This window comes from Crassostrea angulata, chromosome 6 (genome assembly GCF_025612915.1).
Source record: "Crassostrea angulata isolate pt1a10 chromosome 6, ASM2561291v2, whole genome shotgun sequence".
NCBI lineage: Eukaryota > Metazoa > Mollusca > Bivalvia > Ostreida > Ostreidae > Magallana > Magallana angulata.
The window spans coordinates 50,342,289-50,361,872 of record NC_069116.1 but is presented as its reverse complement, the minus strand read 5'-3'; the positions used below and the strand labels follow the sequence as shown (position 1 = coordinate 50,361,872).

The 19,584-nt window shown below is 33.2% G+C and overlaps 1 protein-coding gene across 1 annotated transcript; it reads right to left on the bottom strand.

Annotated features, from left to right (window-relative positions):
* Positions 1-3,494: 3,494 nt before the first annotated feature.
* LOC128188212 (importin-4-like) lies at positions 3,495-19,581 on the bottom strand. Its single transcript, XM_052859126.1, has 28 exons — positions 19,459-19,581; positions 19,169-19,255; positions 17,979-18,064; positions 17,829-17,870; positions 17,491-17,623; positions 16,968-17,104; positions 15,978-16,020; positions 14,486-14,551; positions 14,196-14,297; positions 13,981-14,064; positions 13,347-13,484; positions 13,066-13,119; positions 12,841-12,950; positions 12,446-12,554; positions 11,971-12,109; positions 11,700-11,813; positions 11,349-11,483; positions 11,102-11,225; positions 9,040-9,151; positions 8,798-8,922; positions 8,452-8,529; positions 7,967-8,324; positions 7,499-7,666; positions 7,023-7,231; positions 6,096-6,228; positions 5,809-5,913; positions 5,544-5,613; positions 3,495-4,801 (listed from the first exon to the last, which is right to left on the bottom strand). The coding sequence occupies exons 1-28, from the start codon at positions 19,522-19,524 to the stop codon at positions 4,659-4,661; spliced, it is 3,270 nt and encodes a 1,089-aa protein (XP_052715086.1). The 5' UTR covers positions 19,525-19,581; the 3' UTR covers positions 3,495-4,658.
* Between the last annotated feature and the right edge of the window lie 3 nt (positions 19,582-19,584).

Below are 19,584 nucleotides of genomic sequence, written 5' to 3'. Positions count from 1 at the left end.
ATATTTGAAACATTTGCAAAAACTCTTTATTAGCTTTACTTTTTAAAACAAAGTAATGGTAATGGTAATGCATTACTTTACTGTAATGGTAATGTAATGCATTACTTCAAGAAAATCAAGAAATGGTAATGGTAATTTAATGCCCAAATTCATGAAGTAATGGTAATGTAATGCATTACTTTACAATGTAATTTGCCCCAAGCCTGGTTCATTGTAATTTTTAAATGTTCTTTTCATATATTTATTAATGCAGTTTCTTTTTTCCGATAGTATATATACACGTATAGAACTCTGTGTATAAACTCAGTTGATATCAGTCTGAACCATGATAACTTCCAGCGAAGTGCAATGAGTGTGAGTGTAAATTATAAAATAGTGTTAGTAAAGAAATATGTTTATATTGGATGTGCATTTACTCAGAATTAAACAATTGAATTTAAAAAAAAACCTCAGCAATTATTTGATTTCTCATCATGCTGTAAGTGGAAAAGAAAAAAATGTTTACTTCCCGGTGGAATCGATCCAGCGACCACAAAATTAAAGAGCCCTACGCGTTACCACTAGGCTGCCTATTTAACATGATTGCATTACAAATGTCCATATTGAAATATTTCAGTAGCGTAGCTACATTGAAACATTGTAAGCACGCACTTGCAAATTCTTTACTGAATCTCAACTTTTTCAAAAGCATTCAGTTTGTTATTTCTTCATATTGCAAACCCTGACAACTTGATGTGTATCCGACGAACTTTTCCTGAAGAATCACGTACTATATAATTAAAGTAATACTTTTTCCAAAATATACATACACTGAGTCGAAAGATCAAAATTTAGATCTATATAGTACGAAGTAACAAATATTCATTTCATTACAATCAACTGATCAGTGCATCAATGCGTATCAAAATGAAAAGAAGCGGTACTGATTTTTTTTTTTAGAACAGTTTGCTTGGGACAGGGTATACTCATTTAAAATTGGAGGAAAAAAATTCTAACCCCCAAAACGAATCCCCACGTACACCTTAATGTATGTCGTGGTTTCCACATGTACATAACTTCCACTTATTTTTTAGAAATATTTTCTTGATTCTTTGGTATATGTTGATGTATATTTTGGTGTTTTTTTCAGTTTCTTTAACGTTTTTGTTCAAATATATTTTAATTTATGCATGTAGATAAAAGAAAATAGTGTATCTAATATAGACAATTTTTTGTAAGTACAATTACAATATCATGATTGGGGTATCAAATCTAGTACATTGTACCAGGCTTGGGGCGAATTATTTTGTAAAGTAATGCATTACATTACCATTACTTCATGAATTTGGGCATTAAATTACCATTACCATTACTTGATTTTCTTGAAGTAATGCATTACATTACCATTACATGAGTAAAGTAATGCATTAACATTACCATTACTTTTTTTTTTAAAGTAAAGCTAATAAAGAGTTTTTGCAAATGTTTCAAATATACAACACTCTTTAACATATCTACAGCTTCATGCTCAGTATCAGGTTCAAATTCAATGAATAAACAAGAGTCATTCTTTATTTGCGCAATATATAATCATATTGTGGCAATATAAACAACATATTACATAAGTAACATGATATTTATAGACATTTGGCATGATGCAATATCAGATATGAAATAGAGACACAAGATAACATGTGTAACAAAAAACAATTTATGAAATAATGTTGCGGTTTTTAAAAGCTATATATAGATATATCCCCAGATTACACAAATCTTTATAATTTTGGACACCTAATTTTATTAATTTATAAACAGATGATTTTTCCCAGTTATATTTCTTAATATATTTTAATCGTATTTCTTTTTACGGGGGACACTTTAAGACAAAAGATTGCTGTTGCACTTATGATCGACGTTTCAAAGGGTCGATCATCTTTTAAATGCATCCATCTTCCGGGCTATACTAATTATAAATAAATGTTTTGCAGGAGCAGTCAAAGCTTGGGCTGGAAAATACTGTTTGACGATCTTTATCTTGGGATATATTAAGTGCAACAATAGATTAAATACATAAATCTTGTATTTTCTATCAGTCCAAACTAATGTACAGTGTAATTAATATACAAGGGAGAGACAAAGAGACAGAGAAAGAGAGAGAAAATAAGTAAGATTATTTTCAAATGGGTTATAATATTGGAAGTGATATTGATTTTCATCGTGGATGGACAGTGCATTCATTTTGCTTTTAAAGGTGCATGTCTGTCTCCTATTCTATTGTGACATAGCGAAGGGAAGGGGATTGGGGTGTTTAGCACTTCTTATAACAATAGATTGTTTTGATACTTAGATTATCCTGGGGTTATAAATGTTATGAAATTGTGCTGTTATCTTTGGTAATATAAACAAATGAATTTTAAAAAACCTTTTTTAATAAAACATGTACAATTAAAACATTTTTTTCTTAATTAGAATTATTTCTTTCTTCTTTAAAAATAAATTTAATCAAATTCAATTTCAACTATTCATTTATTCATCACATTTTTTAAAGTGAACATGCATAAATATGCATAGTAATGCAAAGTAATGCCATGTAATGCCAGCATTACACTAGATTTTGGAAAGTAATGCATTACATTAGCATTACTTGTAATGCTAATTTTGAGGCATTACACATTACTAGCATTACTTTGAAAACATGTAATGCATTGCAATGCATTACCATTACATTCAGCATTACCCCAAGCCTGCATTGTACTATGGATTAAAATTACTCCGCTGGAATATAAATATGTGCTCAGCTTCGGGGAAGTGCGACAGTTAACAGCACGAAGACAGCATTAACCCAAGCTTAATTCGAATTCGGTGTTAATTCCTGTAGAACATAATTTAAGTCGGATTTCTTTGTTTAAAGGGATTCATATAATAATTTTTGTTGCAGGCTAACTATTTTCCATTATATCCCCATTAACAAAACCTGAAAATTTTAATGTCGTGAAAGACAATAAAGACTTTCAACATGGTAATTGTGTAATTTGCGTTTCTTTGAATATATTTTAACTAAATATTGTAGGATTGAAAATGCCTGATGTTTGCTACTGCCCTATATTGGAGGCATCACATATTACGTGTGTAATACCGTCTAATAATTCAGCAAGTTTCAGTGTATACATTAATCAGTTAAATTACTAGTATAAATTCTCAGCACATAGTTCACAAAAGAATGATGAAATTGAAAATTCCTGCAAATATGCATGCCTATATTTTGTGTCACTAAATGAAGAAACCATAAAAACAAGACAACAAGACACATCTTCTTTTTTTTTTTAATCATAAATGTTAATGCTGAAGCATTGACAGGAAACAATGTTGACTATAAGCTCCTTTATGTCTACCCAATTTCATATAATGCTAGCAGTTTAATACTGTAAAAAAAGTTGATCTTCAATACTCAGTGCAGCATGTACCAGTAATATGTGATTAATCTTATTGCTTTGTACTAAAAGTGCAACACAGTACCCAAAGCTTGCTTTTATTACATTGACATTTGGATGCATATTTGATATTCATATAAATAAGAAAATCATGTCTGAAAAATGCAATTAACATGTAGGAATATGCTTCAAAGGATTTCATTCAAACAAAATAATAATCATGTATACAGATTTTCCTAGTACAGGTACTGTATTGATAGTCTTTAAACTTGACTTTTTCATTGACATATTTTAATAAATGACAGATTGTAGCAAATTTAAATGTCTGATCTTTTCTGAAAAACCTATTCATTTCGTCAGAATTGTAAATTAAATGTAACATGAATTATTCCATAATTCTAAAAGAATTATTGACTATATGTACTCTTAACTGTATAACAAGCAACATTAAACAAACAACAATCCCAGCACTGCCACATTGAAGTTGGCAACCCATGACTAGCAAATGATTTAGAAGTAATCTTATAATCTCTGCACAGTTTATCCTATCTCTATGAACCATCCTAAAGCTAAAGCATCTAGTTCTGCTTTTGTATTTTGATAAAATACATGTATATGCATCTGGAAATACATGTACATACGTTTTAAAAAGATCATTGTCCCGGAAAGGAATATTCATCTAACTATTCCGTTGTGAAATATTTAAGATTTTTTTCATCCCCCATTCCCTTGAATATACACCCATATCATAATCCAGATTAATCTTAAATGACTACTGTCCTTGGACTACTGTATGAACTAACATACTAGTATAATGTTTATAAAAACATGCATAATATTACACCCAATACATCATTATCATAATTGGTATTGCACTAAATGAGTCGTTACAGAATTACATACAATAAATACACAGCCAATTTCTTTGTTAATTGTTAACAATATTATTGTAAACAATGAATAATAATGGATGTACGTGTACAACAACATTTGTAATTTTCAATTTGGTATTTTTTCTCTATGTTCAGTAAAAGTGACATAATAAATTCTATATCCGTAAAATCACAAGCATTATCTATACATATACTAGTTTGTATGGCTCAGCACTTATGTTTAAAAACATGAAATAACATTCCAATGCACAACCAAACCAAAAATTCAAAATTCTAAGATTTATAAATAAAACGTCACTACGAAGATAGTGAACAATGTGCACAGTAATTGTTGCTATGCTACTGCCGAGGAGAATCAGGAGGCACCGTTGGTATACTCCAGACAAGTCTGGAGTCTGGCAGTCTGGTCTGGACTGAGGGATGCTTGCACTGTCTGGAACTCTGCCGGGAACTTGGCATGGAGGTCTTTGACAAAGTTGATCAAGAGGGTCTGGGTATCTGTTAATTTAGAAATGCATAAATGTATTTGCCTTGTCAGGGATGTGTTTTTACAAAAGAGCTTAAAACTTATGACCAAATTTTAAAAAATTTCATTATTTTCAAGCTACCAACTGTTTGAGTAAAACATACCTGTATATAATATCAAAATATTTCAGACTTAATGATCTTGTATAAATTGTACTTGTTGAAGTTCATTACATGTGAATGTAAAGATTTATGATTTGTCTTTCTTGCATTTTTTGGTCAGTGGTAGTACGTGTATGAACTGATAAGATACATGTGAAATAATGTACATGTACCTGTGTATGTATTCTATATATATATATTTAGCTTTTGTGAGTTTTTAACATGTACATTTATCATATTTGTCACTTCGTAGTAGTCTTCAGTGCATTATATGTATTCATCCTTCACCAACCTGCCCTTATTCGGGAAGAAGAAACAACAGAATTCAATTTCAAAATCTCTAACATCAGTATCTTGAAATATCATGGAAATCTTGCATTATGTTTAAAGTCCACACAACTATTTCTTTTTGTATTTCAGCCATGATAATATTTCTCAGGCCCAAAGACGGTTTGACAGCATGTTGCTAACACCATGAAGTAGTTTTCCTCTCTTTAAAAATTTGATTTTACAACTTCTAAAACCCTTTTAAAATATTTTTTCCCTTTGCTAGAGAATAACAAATGTGCATCATCACCCTGTTATTACGTTGTACCGTTCAGATACTACAAACCTTGCTTGACTTGATCTGTGCCGACAACCTGAGCCACCACTGTCAGTAATCTTGGAATATGTTGCAATATCTGAAAGAAATCAAGGCATATTTACATTCGCATATTTCTACATGTACTGTACATGTACAGTTTGCATGTAGATTTACAAACAGAAATTTTTATCAAATGTAGGAAGCCAACCCACTCCAGATATTGTCTTAATCATGTAACAAAACCAGTACCCAGTTCTTGTAAAGAAAGGTTTGGATTCAATGACTATTTTACCTCTTGTTCTCCAGTTAGATACAGCTGACATAAACAATCAAACACTGTCTTATTCTCCTCAAAATCTTCCTTCAGAGGCAAACACTGTAGAACAGATGGTAAGACCTGAAATCCAAAATCCAAATGTACAATGCTAATATGTACACAAAAACACATAAAGGTTTACTATTAATACAATATCCACAATTCTGTTAAACATGTATTAAGTTAATTAATGCTCTAGACTTAATGACAAGATTTGGAAAATACATGGATCCAAGACTTACCATAGGAACTGTTTCACTTACCTGGTTGAGGGGTAAGGATGTTTTACTGGCCATTATCATGCGACAGGTTGCTGCACACACGTTGTCGTGGACTCGCTCATTGGACGTTTTGGTCATCACTTCATGCAATGTTTTCAGTATTTCAGGATAATGACTAGATACAGAACCACAGGTTACAGTTACACAAAAGTAAAATGTTTTAAATTACAAGGAAAATTAACTATTTATACAAACTCAAAAACTCATAAATTACAACGACAATGAAATGCTACTTGTAGGAAATAATAAATTTTCTTACTTGTTCAAAGTTCAATAATGTTAATCAAATACTAGCCAACCTTCATAATATAATCTTGGATTAATACATATACATGAGCAGGTATTTCATTGGTACGTGTACAGTGTACAGTGGGGCCTCAGATATCCGGACGCCAGATAACCGGACGCTTCAGTTTACGGACGATTTTATTTGGGAACAGATTTTTTATACGTTATTTTGTCTCATTTATCCGGAATTTCGCGTTCCGGATCCGGACGGTCTGTTTTTACCACAAAACACTAATTTACTACTAATCTTGCTTCATTTAACCGGACGGTAAAATTTGATGATACCCTACTCAGTACAAAAGATTACCCCTGTCAATTAAGTTTCACACCTTTTTTACGTGCTAGACCCTCATGAGTAGCTTGTATAAATACACTGACTTCCCAAATCACTTTCAAAAATTGGAAAATTGCGAACAACAGTGTACAGAGTTCTTTATCTCTTAAAAACATTAACTCTAGCATGTGTTGCTATATGGTATGAAAGGCAAAAAAACTAGTATCAACACTGGGAGCCATTGTATACAAATACATTATCATTCGTGACAACAATAGACACATTTCAGATATCCGGACGCTTCACCTATCCGGACGTCCGGATAACTGAGGCTCCACTGTATTCACCTTGTTAAATGGTCTCCACAACTTGTGCAGAGACATCCCAAACCAAACACAGCGTTGCTGCAAACTTCATCATCAGCATCCTTCACCAACTTCATGAACAGAGGGTACAACTTCTGTAGAAAAGGCACCACAGCATTCCCTGAAGCTTGGATTATTTCAGCGATAGTTCCTATTGAAAAGGACCTCTCTGACACAGAGCTGGTTTCTTTCTGCAACAGAATAAAGACTTGCTGTACTTTAATCCTCTACTTGTTCATCTGGGAATCTGGAAAAATTAAATCTAATTGGTCTGCACAAGCAGGAATGTGAATCGTAGGATAAAAAGGTTGAAATCATTCAATAATGGTTTTGTACAGATCTCTAAAGTGAACATTTTGATTTCTAAATCAACAAAAATCAGCAGATCTGCTGAAAAATAACATCCCTGATACAGTATGTCACTAGCCCCACAGGGAAATTAAAACTTTGATGATTACCAGCCGTTTCTGTAGATCTGTGAGGAAACTGGTAAAGAACGGCATAAACGTTGGACCTCCAAGGAGCTTTGCCATGGCTGGTAGTACGTCCCCGGCCGACTCGATCAACATTCCGTCAAACTCTGCCTCCTCATCATCCTCCTCTGTGTCCTGATCCTGACAGGCCAGCTAAACAGGCACAGAAAAAAACAAGCTTATGGGTCATGTGAAATACTATTTACTTATTTTACTTCTTTAAACATGTTACAAATACACTATTGATTATGTGCAATATTGGACAGAAATTGATTTTTCAACAAATCAGATTTGATTTTTCTCATTTCTGAATCTATGTATGCATACATATACATGTTTATGTGCATGATTTTGGTTTTGAACTTGATTTAGTGGAAATTGAATATTTGCTAAAAATGATTAATAAGCAGCCAAAAGTAGTATGTTTACAATTAAAAATTGTTAATAATTTACCTGGTGTGTGAAGACCTCCTTCATTCGAGTCAATATGGCATCAGAAATTCCTTGAACCTGAATGACAGGATGCCCGATTTTGTCCAGCATTTCATACAAGGTATCAATGGCGGACATTACTACCAGACTATCAATGTCTTCCCCCATTACAGCCAGGAGCTTTAGAACGACAGCAGACAGCATGTTGGTTAGCGCCGTCTGAGTCTCGGCAGACTGCAGCTCCTGATTGGCCTTGTGAACACAAATACACATCTGGCCCACAGCTGCAATGGCCGATTTCTTCACCCCAGGGGCTGGGTATTCTATCATCTCCAAGACCTCTTTAAAAGACTGCTCCAAGTATGGAAAGAATGCAGCTCTGTACAAAAGGGGGAAAATATGATACACCATACTGAAAATCTATGCAGGGGCTTTACAATTGTTCAGTGAATAAAAAGTTAGTAATCAGTTAATGTTTAGTAAATATTTTGATTCTCATAATTTACCCAGTGTTCCCAGCCAGTTCTCCAAGTGATGTACAAGCATCTTCTTTTTCATCCAAGAATTCATTCTTGACACTAATTCTGTAATGTATAAGATTAATCCTTTTTTTTTCTTTACATTTACCGTATTTAATAAAGTACTGCAGGTGAATTCATCCTACTCTAAACTACTTCAGGTAACAGGGAAAAAGACAATCCTAAACAGTAGATAGAAGTTAACAGTCACAACTCATTGAGAGGGTTTGCTGCTATACATCTAAAAGACACAGTGAGCATAAAGAATGTACTTCATCCTAAAGAAAACCCAATTCTACTGGGCAAACAGTACAAAGAACCAGCCTTTTCTTACCCTTGGATTTTCTGGTCTTCATCATCCTCATCATCATCTCCATCTTCTGCTGAAATGTCCTCCTCATCACATAGGTCTTCTTCATTGAAGATAGCAACTTGGTCCTCATCTTCTTTGTAATGTGTCTAATTTCGTAAAAAAGTTAAGCAAATGTTCACAGAACCCACTGTAGGTCAAAATCAATATAAATATAAGTGTATATACTGACCAGATAAACAAATATGGCTAGAGAGTTTTCTCACCTGAACTCCTTCCGTTGACTTGAGGGAGCCCATCATAAAGGTGACCAGAACCTCCAGGTAAGGAGAAATCTCATTCTTCATGATGACAGACAGAGCAGCAAAGAGGCCATACCTAGTGAGGAGAAAATAGTAGAACAGTTACAGCCTACATCAAAAGAGGCCATACCTAGCCAGAAGAAAATAGTCTATACTATGGTAACTATCAGCTACAAATAAAACAGTTACAACAAACACAAGAAGAGGCTATACACACTACAAGTGTACCAGGTAATCAAACATAGTTACAATGAAAATGTTTATAATAAATTTATGCATAGAGCAAAGTCAGTATCATTCTCCTTTCATACTAAAACAAAATATAAACTTATTTGATAAAATGGAAAACAATCATAACTAGTGGGTATTGTTTTTTTTTTTTACAAAAAAACACATGTCTCCCCTTCTCCCCAAGGATTGTAATATGGGGCAAATTTAACGATTGTAAAGAATAATGTCAGCTATATGTTACCCAGACCCATCTTTTTCTTAATTTGACCTTGAGTAAAACATGGTCAAGGTCATATATAAATCAATAGTACACCTAAGTGTATTATTATTGTTCTTTGTTTAAAGATTGAACTCCTTCTGTCAAAGTATATTCAGGAGTTGAACAATGAAGTAATGAAATAAAAATTTTAAGGTCAAGGTCAAATTTTTTGGTAAGGTTCAACTAGTTATATACCATCTATCCATGATACAAGTTAAAAGTCTGTATGTTAAAGGAGTCTTGTGTTATGGTCAGGACAATGTTTTTTATGAAAAGCTTGACCTTGAAGAACAAAATAGGTCAAGGTCAAAACTTTTGGTGGCGTGCACTCATTCTCAATACCATCTACCTATGTTCCAAGTTTGAAGTCTTAATGTCAAATGGTATTAAAGTTATGACCCAGACAAAATTTTATTATTTTTTTCTTTTTTCTTAATTTGACCTTGAGTAAAACAAGGTCAAGGTCAAATATTATCAAATAGTACAACTAAGTGTATTATTATTGTTCTCTGTTTAAAGTTTGAACTCCTTCTGTCAAAGTATATTCAGGAGTTGAGCAATGAAGGTTTTTCTAATATGACCTTGAAATAAAAATTCTAGGTCAAGGTCAAAAATTTTGGTAAGGTTCAACTAGGTTATATACCATCTATCTATGATACAAGTTTAAAGTCTGTGTGTTAAAGGAGTCTTGTGTTATGGTCCGGACAATATTTTTTATGAAAAGCTTGACCTTGAAGAACAAAATAGATCAAGGTCAAAACTTTTGGTTACATGTACGTGCACTCCTTCTCAATACCATCTACCTATGTTCTAAGTATGAAGTCTTAATGTCAAAGGGTATTAAAGTTATGACCCAGACAAAATTTTATTATTTTTTTTCTTAATTTGACCTTGAGTAAAACAAGGTCAAGGTCAATTATTATTCAATAGTACAACTAAGTGTATTATTATTGTTCTCTGTTTAAAGTTTGAAGTCCTTCTGTCAAAGTATATTCAGGAGTTGAACAATGAAGTTTTTTCTAATATGACCTTGAAATAAAAATTCTAGGTCAAGGTCAAAACTTTTGGTAAGGTACAACTAGGTTATATACCATCTATCTATGATACAAGTTTAAAGTCTGTATGTTAAAGGAGTCTTGCGTTATGGTCCAGACAATATTTTTCATAAAAAGCTTGACCTTAAAGAACAAAATAGGTCAAGGTCAAAACTTTTGGTGCCGTGCACTCCTTCTCAATACCATCTACCTATGTTCCAAGTTTGAAGTCTTAATGTCAAAGGGTATTTAAGTTACGGCTTGGACAAATTTGGATGAAGAAGAATAAGAAGAAGAAGAAGAATAAGAAGAATAAGAAAGTCGACAAAAACAATATGTCTCCCCTTTGAAAGGGGAGACATAATGAATCAAAATACTTTATACCTGGCATTTTGCTTTAAGTATGTTTTACTTTGTATAAACACCAATATCTACACTCATCAAAATTGAGAAACATGTACATGGATACTCTCTTGGTTAACATTCATTCATATTTACTTACACACATCTCCGAAGATCAGGGTCATCCACAGAGTTAAGCAGACCCATTCCAAAGTCAGCACACTCTTTAGCAATAGGGGCAAAGGTTTCCTCTCCAATACTTCTGGCTATCACACTTAAAGTGTCTAAAAATACAATGTAATAAATACACAAAATGTGCAACCACTGTCTGTATGTTAACTTCGTTCTCTAGCCTTTTTGTATATAATTTGATGTACATGTACAAGTAGATGTATCCTTGTCTGTACCTAGTGTCTGTATCTGTAACTTGCGCATGTCCTCCTCTGACAGTCCTCCGGCCTCTGAATGGGGAGCCAGGTATGGCTTAAACTGCTCTATGATGTCCGCAAAATACGGCTTCAATAAACTCTTGGCAGAGTTTGCTGCAAACATTGAAGTCAATTTACTGATCATTTACAAAAATATGTGAACAAATACGTATTAATCAAAATATTCAAGTCATCCAGTTCTTCCTACAGAACTAATGGTATTTCCATTGGCTATATTGTTAAGTAAGATTTTGGATAAAACCATGAGAGGGTCCTATAGAACTTATCTTAAACAAAGTATGGTGTAGATGATATGAATTAGACACCAACCAGTGGCCCCTATAGCACTGATAGCCAGCTCCTTGGCCCGGGTACTGTTAGCTGACTTCAGGGTGGTTAGCATATGTTCCATCAATGTGGGCAAATATGGTAAAATGTCTTTGTCTGCAAAAATAGTTAACAAAAATTACCTCATACTTTATTTATACTTTATACTAGTCTACTGAAAAATATTCATGATCTTCTGTGTACATTCACATATCAGATTTACAATATTTAAGAACTTTACATGAATTTGCACACTCTGGATATATATTTGTACCTAGGTTTTCACAGAATGTCTCCAGAGCATAATAACTCTTTGTAAGTCCTCTGGGATTTTTCTCTGCTTCTTGTGATGCTTTACTTAGATATTGGAATAACAAGGGAAGCAACTCTGAAGCAAAGGTTGTTATCTCTGGCTGCAAATTTTTTTTTACATATTTAGCATGTGCAACACTTAGTGAAAAAGAATTTTCACAAATCATTAAAGATATAACAGTGCATTTCTGTATGCTTCTATTTGTTGTTTCAGGACATTTAACAAATTACTTAAATAAACAGAAGCTGCTTTAAGTCAAAATCACTAAACAGTACACATATCCAAATGAAGTACGTTTACAGCAATCTTTAAAACATTATACATGTATACAGTATGTAACCTAAATGCATGAAAAAATCATTTGTAACAGATATAATCTTTATAGACATAATTTGTAACCTGGGATTTTATGCTTGATGATTTATTTACAATGTACCTGTAGGTGTTCACAGAACTGTCCCAGTGCAAAGAGGGCAGCATTCCGGACAGTGGGATCTGGGTCATTCAGACCCTTAACAACACATTGTAGAAGAGCATGTAAGTGTCTGAAAGACAAAAACTAGCTAATAGGAGCCTGAATATCATATATCAACCTGACACAAACTGGACGGCCTATTTATCATAAATTACTTCTTGTTCAAAACATACTGACATGTACCTATTACTGTATAGTAAGTTATTACAGCGGAGTGCTAATTTTGGCTTCTCAAACTAAATTGCCAAAATAACAACAGACTGTTACATAGCATAAAATTTCTTCTAACAAAATTATATATCAAGCTTCCCTTAGTTTAAATATTTTTTTTCAAAAATCTCGAGCTAGGCTCTGACCTATTTTTGATGTAATCTGCACATCCCTCTACAACGACCGCTAGGGACAGGAAGCTGGCCCGTCGGTGAGACGGCGACTCACTGGTGATATTGGGCTCAACCAACTTAATCTGCAAACATAAACAATGAGTAACTCTCATAGGTGTGTCTCTTACTAAATTGTTTTTTTTTACCAGTCTACAAAGAGTCAATAGCAGCAACAGACAAATCTATTAGTATACTTACAACATAAGGGATGACCTTGTCTGGGGGCAAATGGATGGCCATAGTATCTATCACCTAAACATTAAAATGAAAGTTTGTGAACCACATTATATATACCTATGTGGTATCTTCTTCACATTGCACTGATTAAATTGCAAAGACAATGAAATTCAAACATTTGCAAATAAAAATGAAACACATTTACTTCAGTAAAATTTGATACACTGATTACATATACATATTTAATATGAAGTCCTCATAACACTGTTACCCTGATCAAATGTTAATCTCTGACTACTGACCTGTGGTGCATACATGGAGGGCATCCTACACTCTGCGTCATCTATCTCCTCCTCGTCTTCATCATCCTCGCTCCCTGCACACATGATGGGGAACAGCACAGACAGCACAGGCTCCACCATCTGGTGTATCAGGAACACCTGTGTAGTAACAAAAACAACACTGAAGAGCACTTATATTTGTTGGGATAAAATTTCGTTGTTTTAAAAACCAAAAAAAAAATTCCATCAAGATTTAATTTGTCAAATCGTAATCTCTAAAATGTATCACATATGAACTCTGTATTTATGAACACCGAGGTTAAAAAATCGTCTGGGATTAAATTTTGTTGATTAATACTGCCATCAAAAATAACAAAATTAAATCAACGAATATTTCTGCTTCTACAGCATTCATATGACGATAAGTCACATTTATGACAGATTCCATTTCATAATCAATCAAATTTCAAATGTGTCTTGGGTTTCATACTTTCCTCTGGCAATTCAGGCAAAATGAATCCATAATTCAATTATTAATGCAATCAAATTTGTAATACACTTTATAACAGGAATCCAGGGAAGCTTTTTTTCCCCTGGTTCTAAATCCAAATCAGATTAAAAAACTATTCAAGTCATAAAAAAACAAAAATATTACCTTCTTTTTTAATCTGATCAGAGAGGCGACGAAAGACATGGCTTTAACTCTGATTCCATCACCCAGATCAGTACGACTAGCAACCTATGTGGAGAACAAAGGCTTGAATTAGCTCTGAAACATACATTACTTATATAAGTACATGTAGCTTTCCCTTAAATGACAGTAAATTTCATATATAGGCCATTTATGGACTGTTCTTACTGATAACAAACCTGAAGGCAGAAATCCAGTGTGGTTTTAATGTGAGGAACAATAATGGAGACTTCACATTCCAACATTTCGTCGAAAACCTCCAATAGCTCACATGCTTGGTCCTACAAAGGATAAGTTTACAGATAATGAAGATTTCTTTTGATAACAAGAAAAGCGGACAATAATTCACATACTGACATTTTGAAATTAATGAAATAAAAAATATCCTATTTGAAATTGTAGCCAATATCTTATGATGAGTAAAAAAACCCAGATTCAATACATTATGTGCGAAGAACAACATAATTACCTCATCTACAGGAATAAGTTCTTGAACAACTTGTAACATGCGTGGAATCACATTTTGAATGAATTTCTGAAAGAAAATTATTTCAAATAAAAGCTTATACACTGTATATGTAAAATCAAATTCTTGCTGTTGCCCAGAAGATACCATAAAAAGAAGAAATATGACCACAACATATTCTACATGTAGGTTTTTCAATCTTATATTTTGGTTTCTTTCATCAACTTTCCAAGCTTTAGTAAAATCTAGTTTTAAGAATAAGTTATTCATAGACTGTGACAAATGTTCTACCATTATTTCAAGCCATAGCCAAAATCCATTTAAAAAAAACCCTCTCCTATCTGGCCATACTTGCACTGTGTTTTAACGTGTAATGTGAGTAAAGCATAGTCTGAGATAGGTCATTGATGCCATTATTGAATATTCAATGGATTTTTTCACGGAACATACTGTTGATGTTCATTGTTTATGCATTGCATTGCATTTAGAACTCAAACAGCTGAAAAAACTGTCAAATAACACATACGAAAGTTCATTATAATTACACTTTGTGAAAAGAGAGAGCAATGTAGATGCTGGACCATGGATTGAGATAATCATTATGACACTGGACCATGGATTGAGATAATCATTATGACACTGGACCATGGATTGAGATAATCATTATGACACTGGACCATGGATTGAGGTAATCATTATGACACTGGACCATGGATTGAGATAATCATTATGACACTGGACCATGGATTGAGATAATCATTATGACACTTACTGAATAACTGATATAGTGGATTGGATTGACACAAATAAAATCCACAAATATTGGTGCTCAATGATAAATGATGAAACCAGTCAACAATCAAATTTAAGAGACAGTGGAAACAAAAGTGAACTGCAACACGAACAAAAACAGGTAATCGTAAACATGTATAGGTATGTATTTAGAGGATGATCAAATTCAAGGATCAACAAAAACCAAAATCAGAAATACACAAGAAAATAGAGTTTGATTTAAAAGTTGACAGAATTGATTGTTTTTGATTTTATCTATACCAAGGTGTTGGCTCTAACCTATTCAACAATATCAAAATATAATGTAGTTAAAAATAGGATAATAATAATTGGCACAATAAAAGGGATGAAGAGGGGGATGCTGTTTAAAATTGCAAAAATATCAATTCGGAATTTACTTTGATACTTGATTAATTGTTCCCTTACTTCTTTACAATGTAGTGCAATGACTGCAGTCATTCAAAATAATTCTTATTTTCTGAAAACTTCACTGTTCACATCATCTACTAATTTTCTCCTCTTACAATTGTGATTTGCATGAAAAAAGTGTACTTGAGAACAACCATACCATATGCATTTTATTTGCAATCAATTCTCATCCAATATTGAAGTAGGTGCTTTTTTCACACCAACAAAATTGACATGAAATTCCTGTGACACATAAAATGTACCAAAGATTGTAGATCTATCAAAATATACTTACCACTTCATCATCTCCAATGAAGAATATCACTTCTGTAATCGTCCTGAAAAATCAAAATTAAAAGTTCAAACATTTGAACCATCTTAATTTCTACATTGCATTTAATTTCTTAAAGTCCAATAAACACAATCTTCTACTGATTCTTCAAAATATTCATATAAGTAAAAATTCCATGCTATTAAGCCATAACTTGTAGGGATATTTGCAACTCTTTTCCAAAACTCACTGCATTTAATACTTAAATATTAGTACATAAAAGATAATTGGCTTTCCATGAAATCTCATCCCAACAAAACCTTGATCATGGCAACTTCTAGCATCTGTTACATTACAGAAATATTTCATGAAATAACATTCCATTGACAGGTCCAATCGAGTATCCAAGACAAAAATATAATTTTCATTACATTAAAGAAACATATTGTGACAATATTTACATTACCAAATGGCAAAAAAGACTACCTAATGGCATGACAAGTTATCTGAAGATGTAAACTAATTGATGACATAGCAAGTTACATGATGACATAGTCAACTACCTGATGACATAGCAAGTTACATGATGACACAGTAATCTACCTGATGACATAGCAAGTTACAAGACAACATACATGTAGTAACCTACCTGATGACAAAGCAAGTAACATAATGATACTGTAAACTACCTGATGACATAGTAAGCTACCTGATGATATATTATGCAACCTTATATGCATAGTAAGCTTTCTGATGGCAGGATAAACTTCTTGACTGCATAGCAACTTTATGGCAAAATAAGCTTCCTGATCAAAAAGTTATCCGAGAGCAAAATCAGCTATCTAGTAGAATAGCTACATGTAAACGTAGCTTACTGGTGACAAAGTAAGCTACCTAATGGTATATTAAGCTACTTAATGGCATAGTAAGCTACTTAATGGCATACTGAGTTACCCGATGGAATAGTAAGCTATCTAAAGGCATAGTGGGCAACTTAATGGCATAATAACTTACCTGATGGCGTAGTAAGGGACTTGGCGGTTCTCTGAGTCATGGACGACCTCATTCAGAAGCTGTAACATGGACACCAGGTGGGGCTTCAACTGTTCAGCAGCTGCAGCGGCCACCGAGTACAGGACAAAGGTACCCACCTAATAACAGAACAGGACACCATTTGTCTGAACAACTGATCCGTTAAATTTGTTTTCTGACATAAATGATGAATGAACAATGCATAAAAAGTAAAATTGCATTAAGAAAATCAGTTGTTTTCTACTTTTAACACAGATCAGAAATACTCAGAAATCTTGAACAATTCAATAGCATATGATGGACAAGTTTCAAGTCAATTTTGAAAGTCTTAGAATAAGTTTTCTTTGCCTTAGCTACAGTATCACATATAATTAACACAGAGAATGAGCCCAGAGATATCTACAATAATCTATGTCTAGCTAATTTATTCATTTTTATTACAAAGCTCAAATTTTCAGTGGAACTTGTCACCCCCACAGTACACCGCGAACCAATGATCACTCACCTCTCTCTCTGCACTGTTCTGACTTTTGGTGTATAGAAGAATAAACTGGAAAAGCTGTGGCCACTGGTTTTTGGGTAAATCATGCTTGGCGACAGTTGCTACCACCTGAGCAATGGAATTCCGGACAAATTTTCTATAAATAAAAAATAGAAATCGATTCAATCTAAATTTGATTTAAGTAATATAATTTTATCATAAACCTAATTTAAAAAAAATCACATTCATCCAAACCATAAATCTTTATAGCTTTCCATGTAAGTTCTTGTTCTCAATTGATTTTGAATCCCTATCCAAGAGGAAGTAAATAACAAAATTACACCAATAAAACGATCACATACTCTGGTTCTTGCAACAGCAACTGAAGAATGTTTTCTCTGATGCTGAAAATGAATGTAAAGTCAAATTAATAACTTTTCAAAAAATTTTTAAAATGACTGTTTTTCCTATCATGTCCTCTATAACATGAATCAAACACACACTGAACTTACTTTTGACAAACAGTTTCAGGCAGTGCTCTCCAGTGGCGACCTTTCTGCACTTTCCTTCTTAAAAGAACTGCTGCTAATTGCCTCACCTAAATCAAACCATAATTTCATAACCTTTAAAACACACTCAGTTTTTTGCATCATATAACTCAACATACATGAGCATCCATTATGATGATAAAATTCATGCTTACTAGTGTGAACATTAATTATAGTACCACTAAAGGCTAATACAAAACCTTTTTATCACATTTATTGTGGTCAAATTAGTTCAATCATCTGCATAAGATTGCTTAGCTGGTGGAGCACCTGACTAAAGATTCAGAGGGCTTAAGCTGACTAGAGATTCAGATGGCATGGGTTTTGAATCCCCGTCAGGACAGTCGTTATTTACAGTATCAATATAATAATTTTTCCTTAACATGACTATATATATTTAAGAAATAGCAGTCTCCACCATTACCAAAATTTTCAAATCACTAAACTCATTCCTAAACTAAATTCCTTTCAAGAAAAGTGCATAAATTTGTGGTCAATACTCAGGCTGAGTACTGACTTCAGGAAAGTTGGTGACAACTTCAAAATGAAAATTATAGTTTGTCCCAGGATATTTATGCTGCACGTTTGGACCATTTTTATGAAAATACACATACCTGTGATAGAAGTGCAACTGAAATTGATGAATAGGGAAAATTTCCAAGATAACTTCCATTCACACATAATCATTTTTTCCTTATAAAAATTCACAGGAACGAAAACAAATTTCCTGCAGAATTTATAATGGGGAATGTTGACATCTTTTCTCCATTCTGAAGACACTCAGATTACCTCGCACAATTTTTTCACATTAACATACGCATGCTTCATCTCTTTAGCAATAAAAAAAATCCCTGCAAACCTTTTTTTTTTTAGCTGTGTATTGAAACCTTCTTGGGGCATTTCAAAGGGGAAATCTTGGAATTTTTTCATACTTTTGAATGAACATTGTTGAACCAAGAGGTATTTATAAATATCAAATAATTTAAGAAAATATGGGAATGCAGCAAAAATATCTGTAACAGACTATAATAGTCCGCAGTTTCATGTTACTGTTACTCTATCTAAGTCTTGTAACAAATTACTGAATTAAAATTTGGGCAAGAAGTAACAACAAATTATGTTTCAATCATTTTTCAATGAAAATTCATTCATACTTGAGCAGATTGGGAGGAAGCCAGAATTTGACATAATCCTGGTACGATGTTAGGATCTTTGAACAGTTCCTTCAACTGAAGAGTAGCCTGAAAGGGAAAAAATAATGAACAACACTACAGAACTGCTCGACAACTTGTGTGCATTACATTCCTTACATAGCTGAAATTTCCCGCGTTTTTATTGATGAGTTATCTCCAGATGTGGTGGAAAATCATTTTAAGAAACTCTTAGATTAAGTCAATACAAAACGCTTTATAAATAAACATCTCACGTAATCTCACAATTTTACCTGTTTAATAGTGTTATTGTCCGGCAGTAAAAGCCTACTAAGCGTTTCTTCTAACCCCGATGCCATGCCTTCTCCCCGTCAACCATTCATATACTAAATGTAACTTTTTCTCTAAAGAGTTTCTCA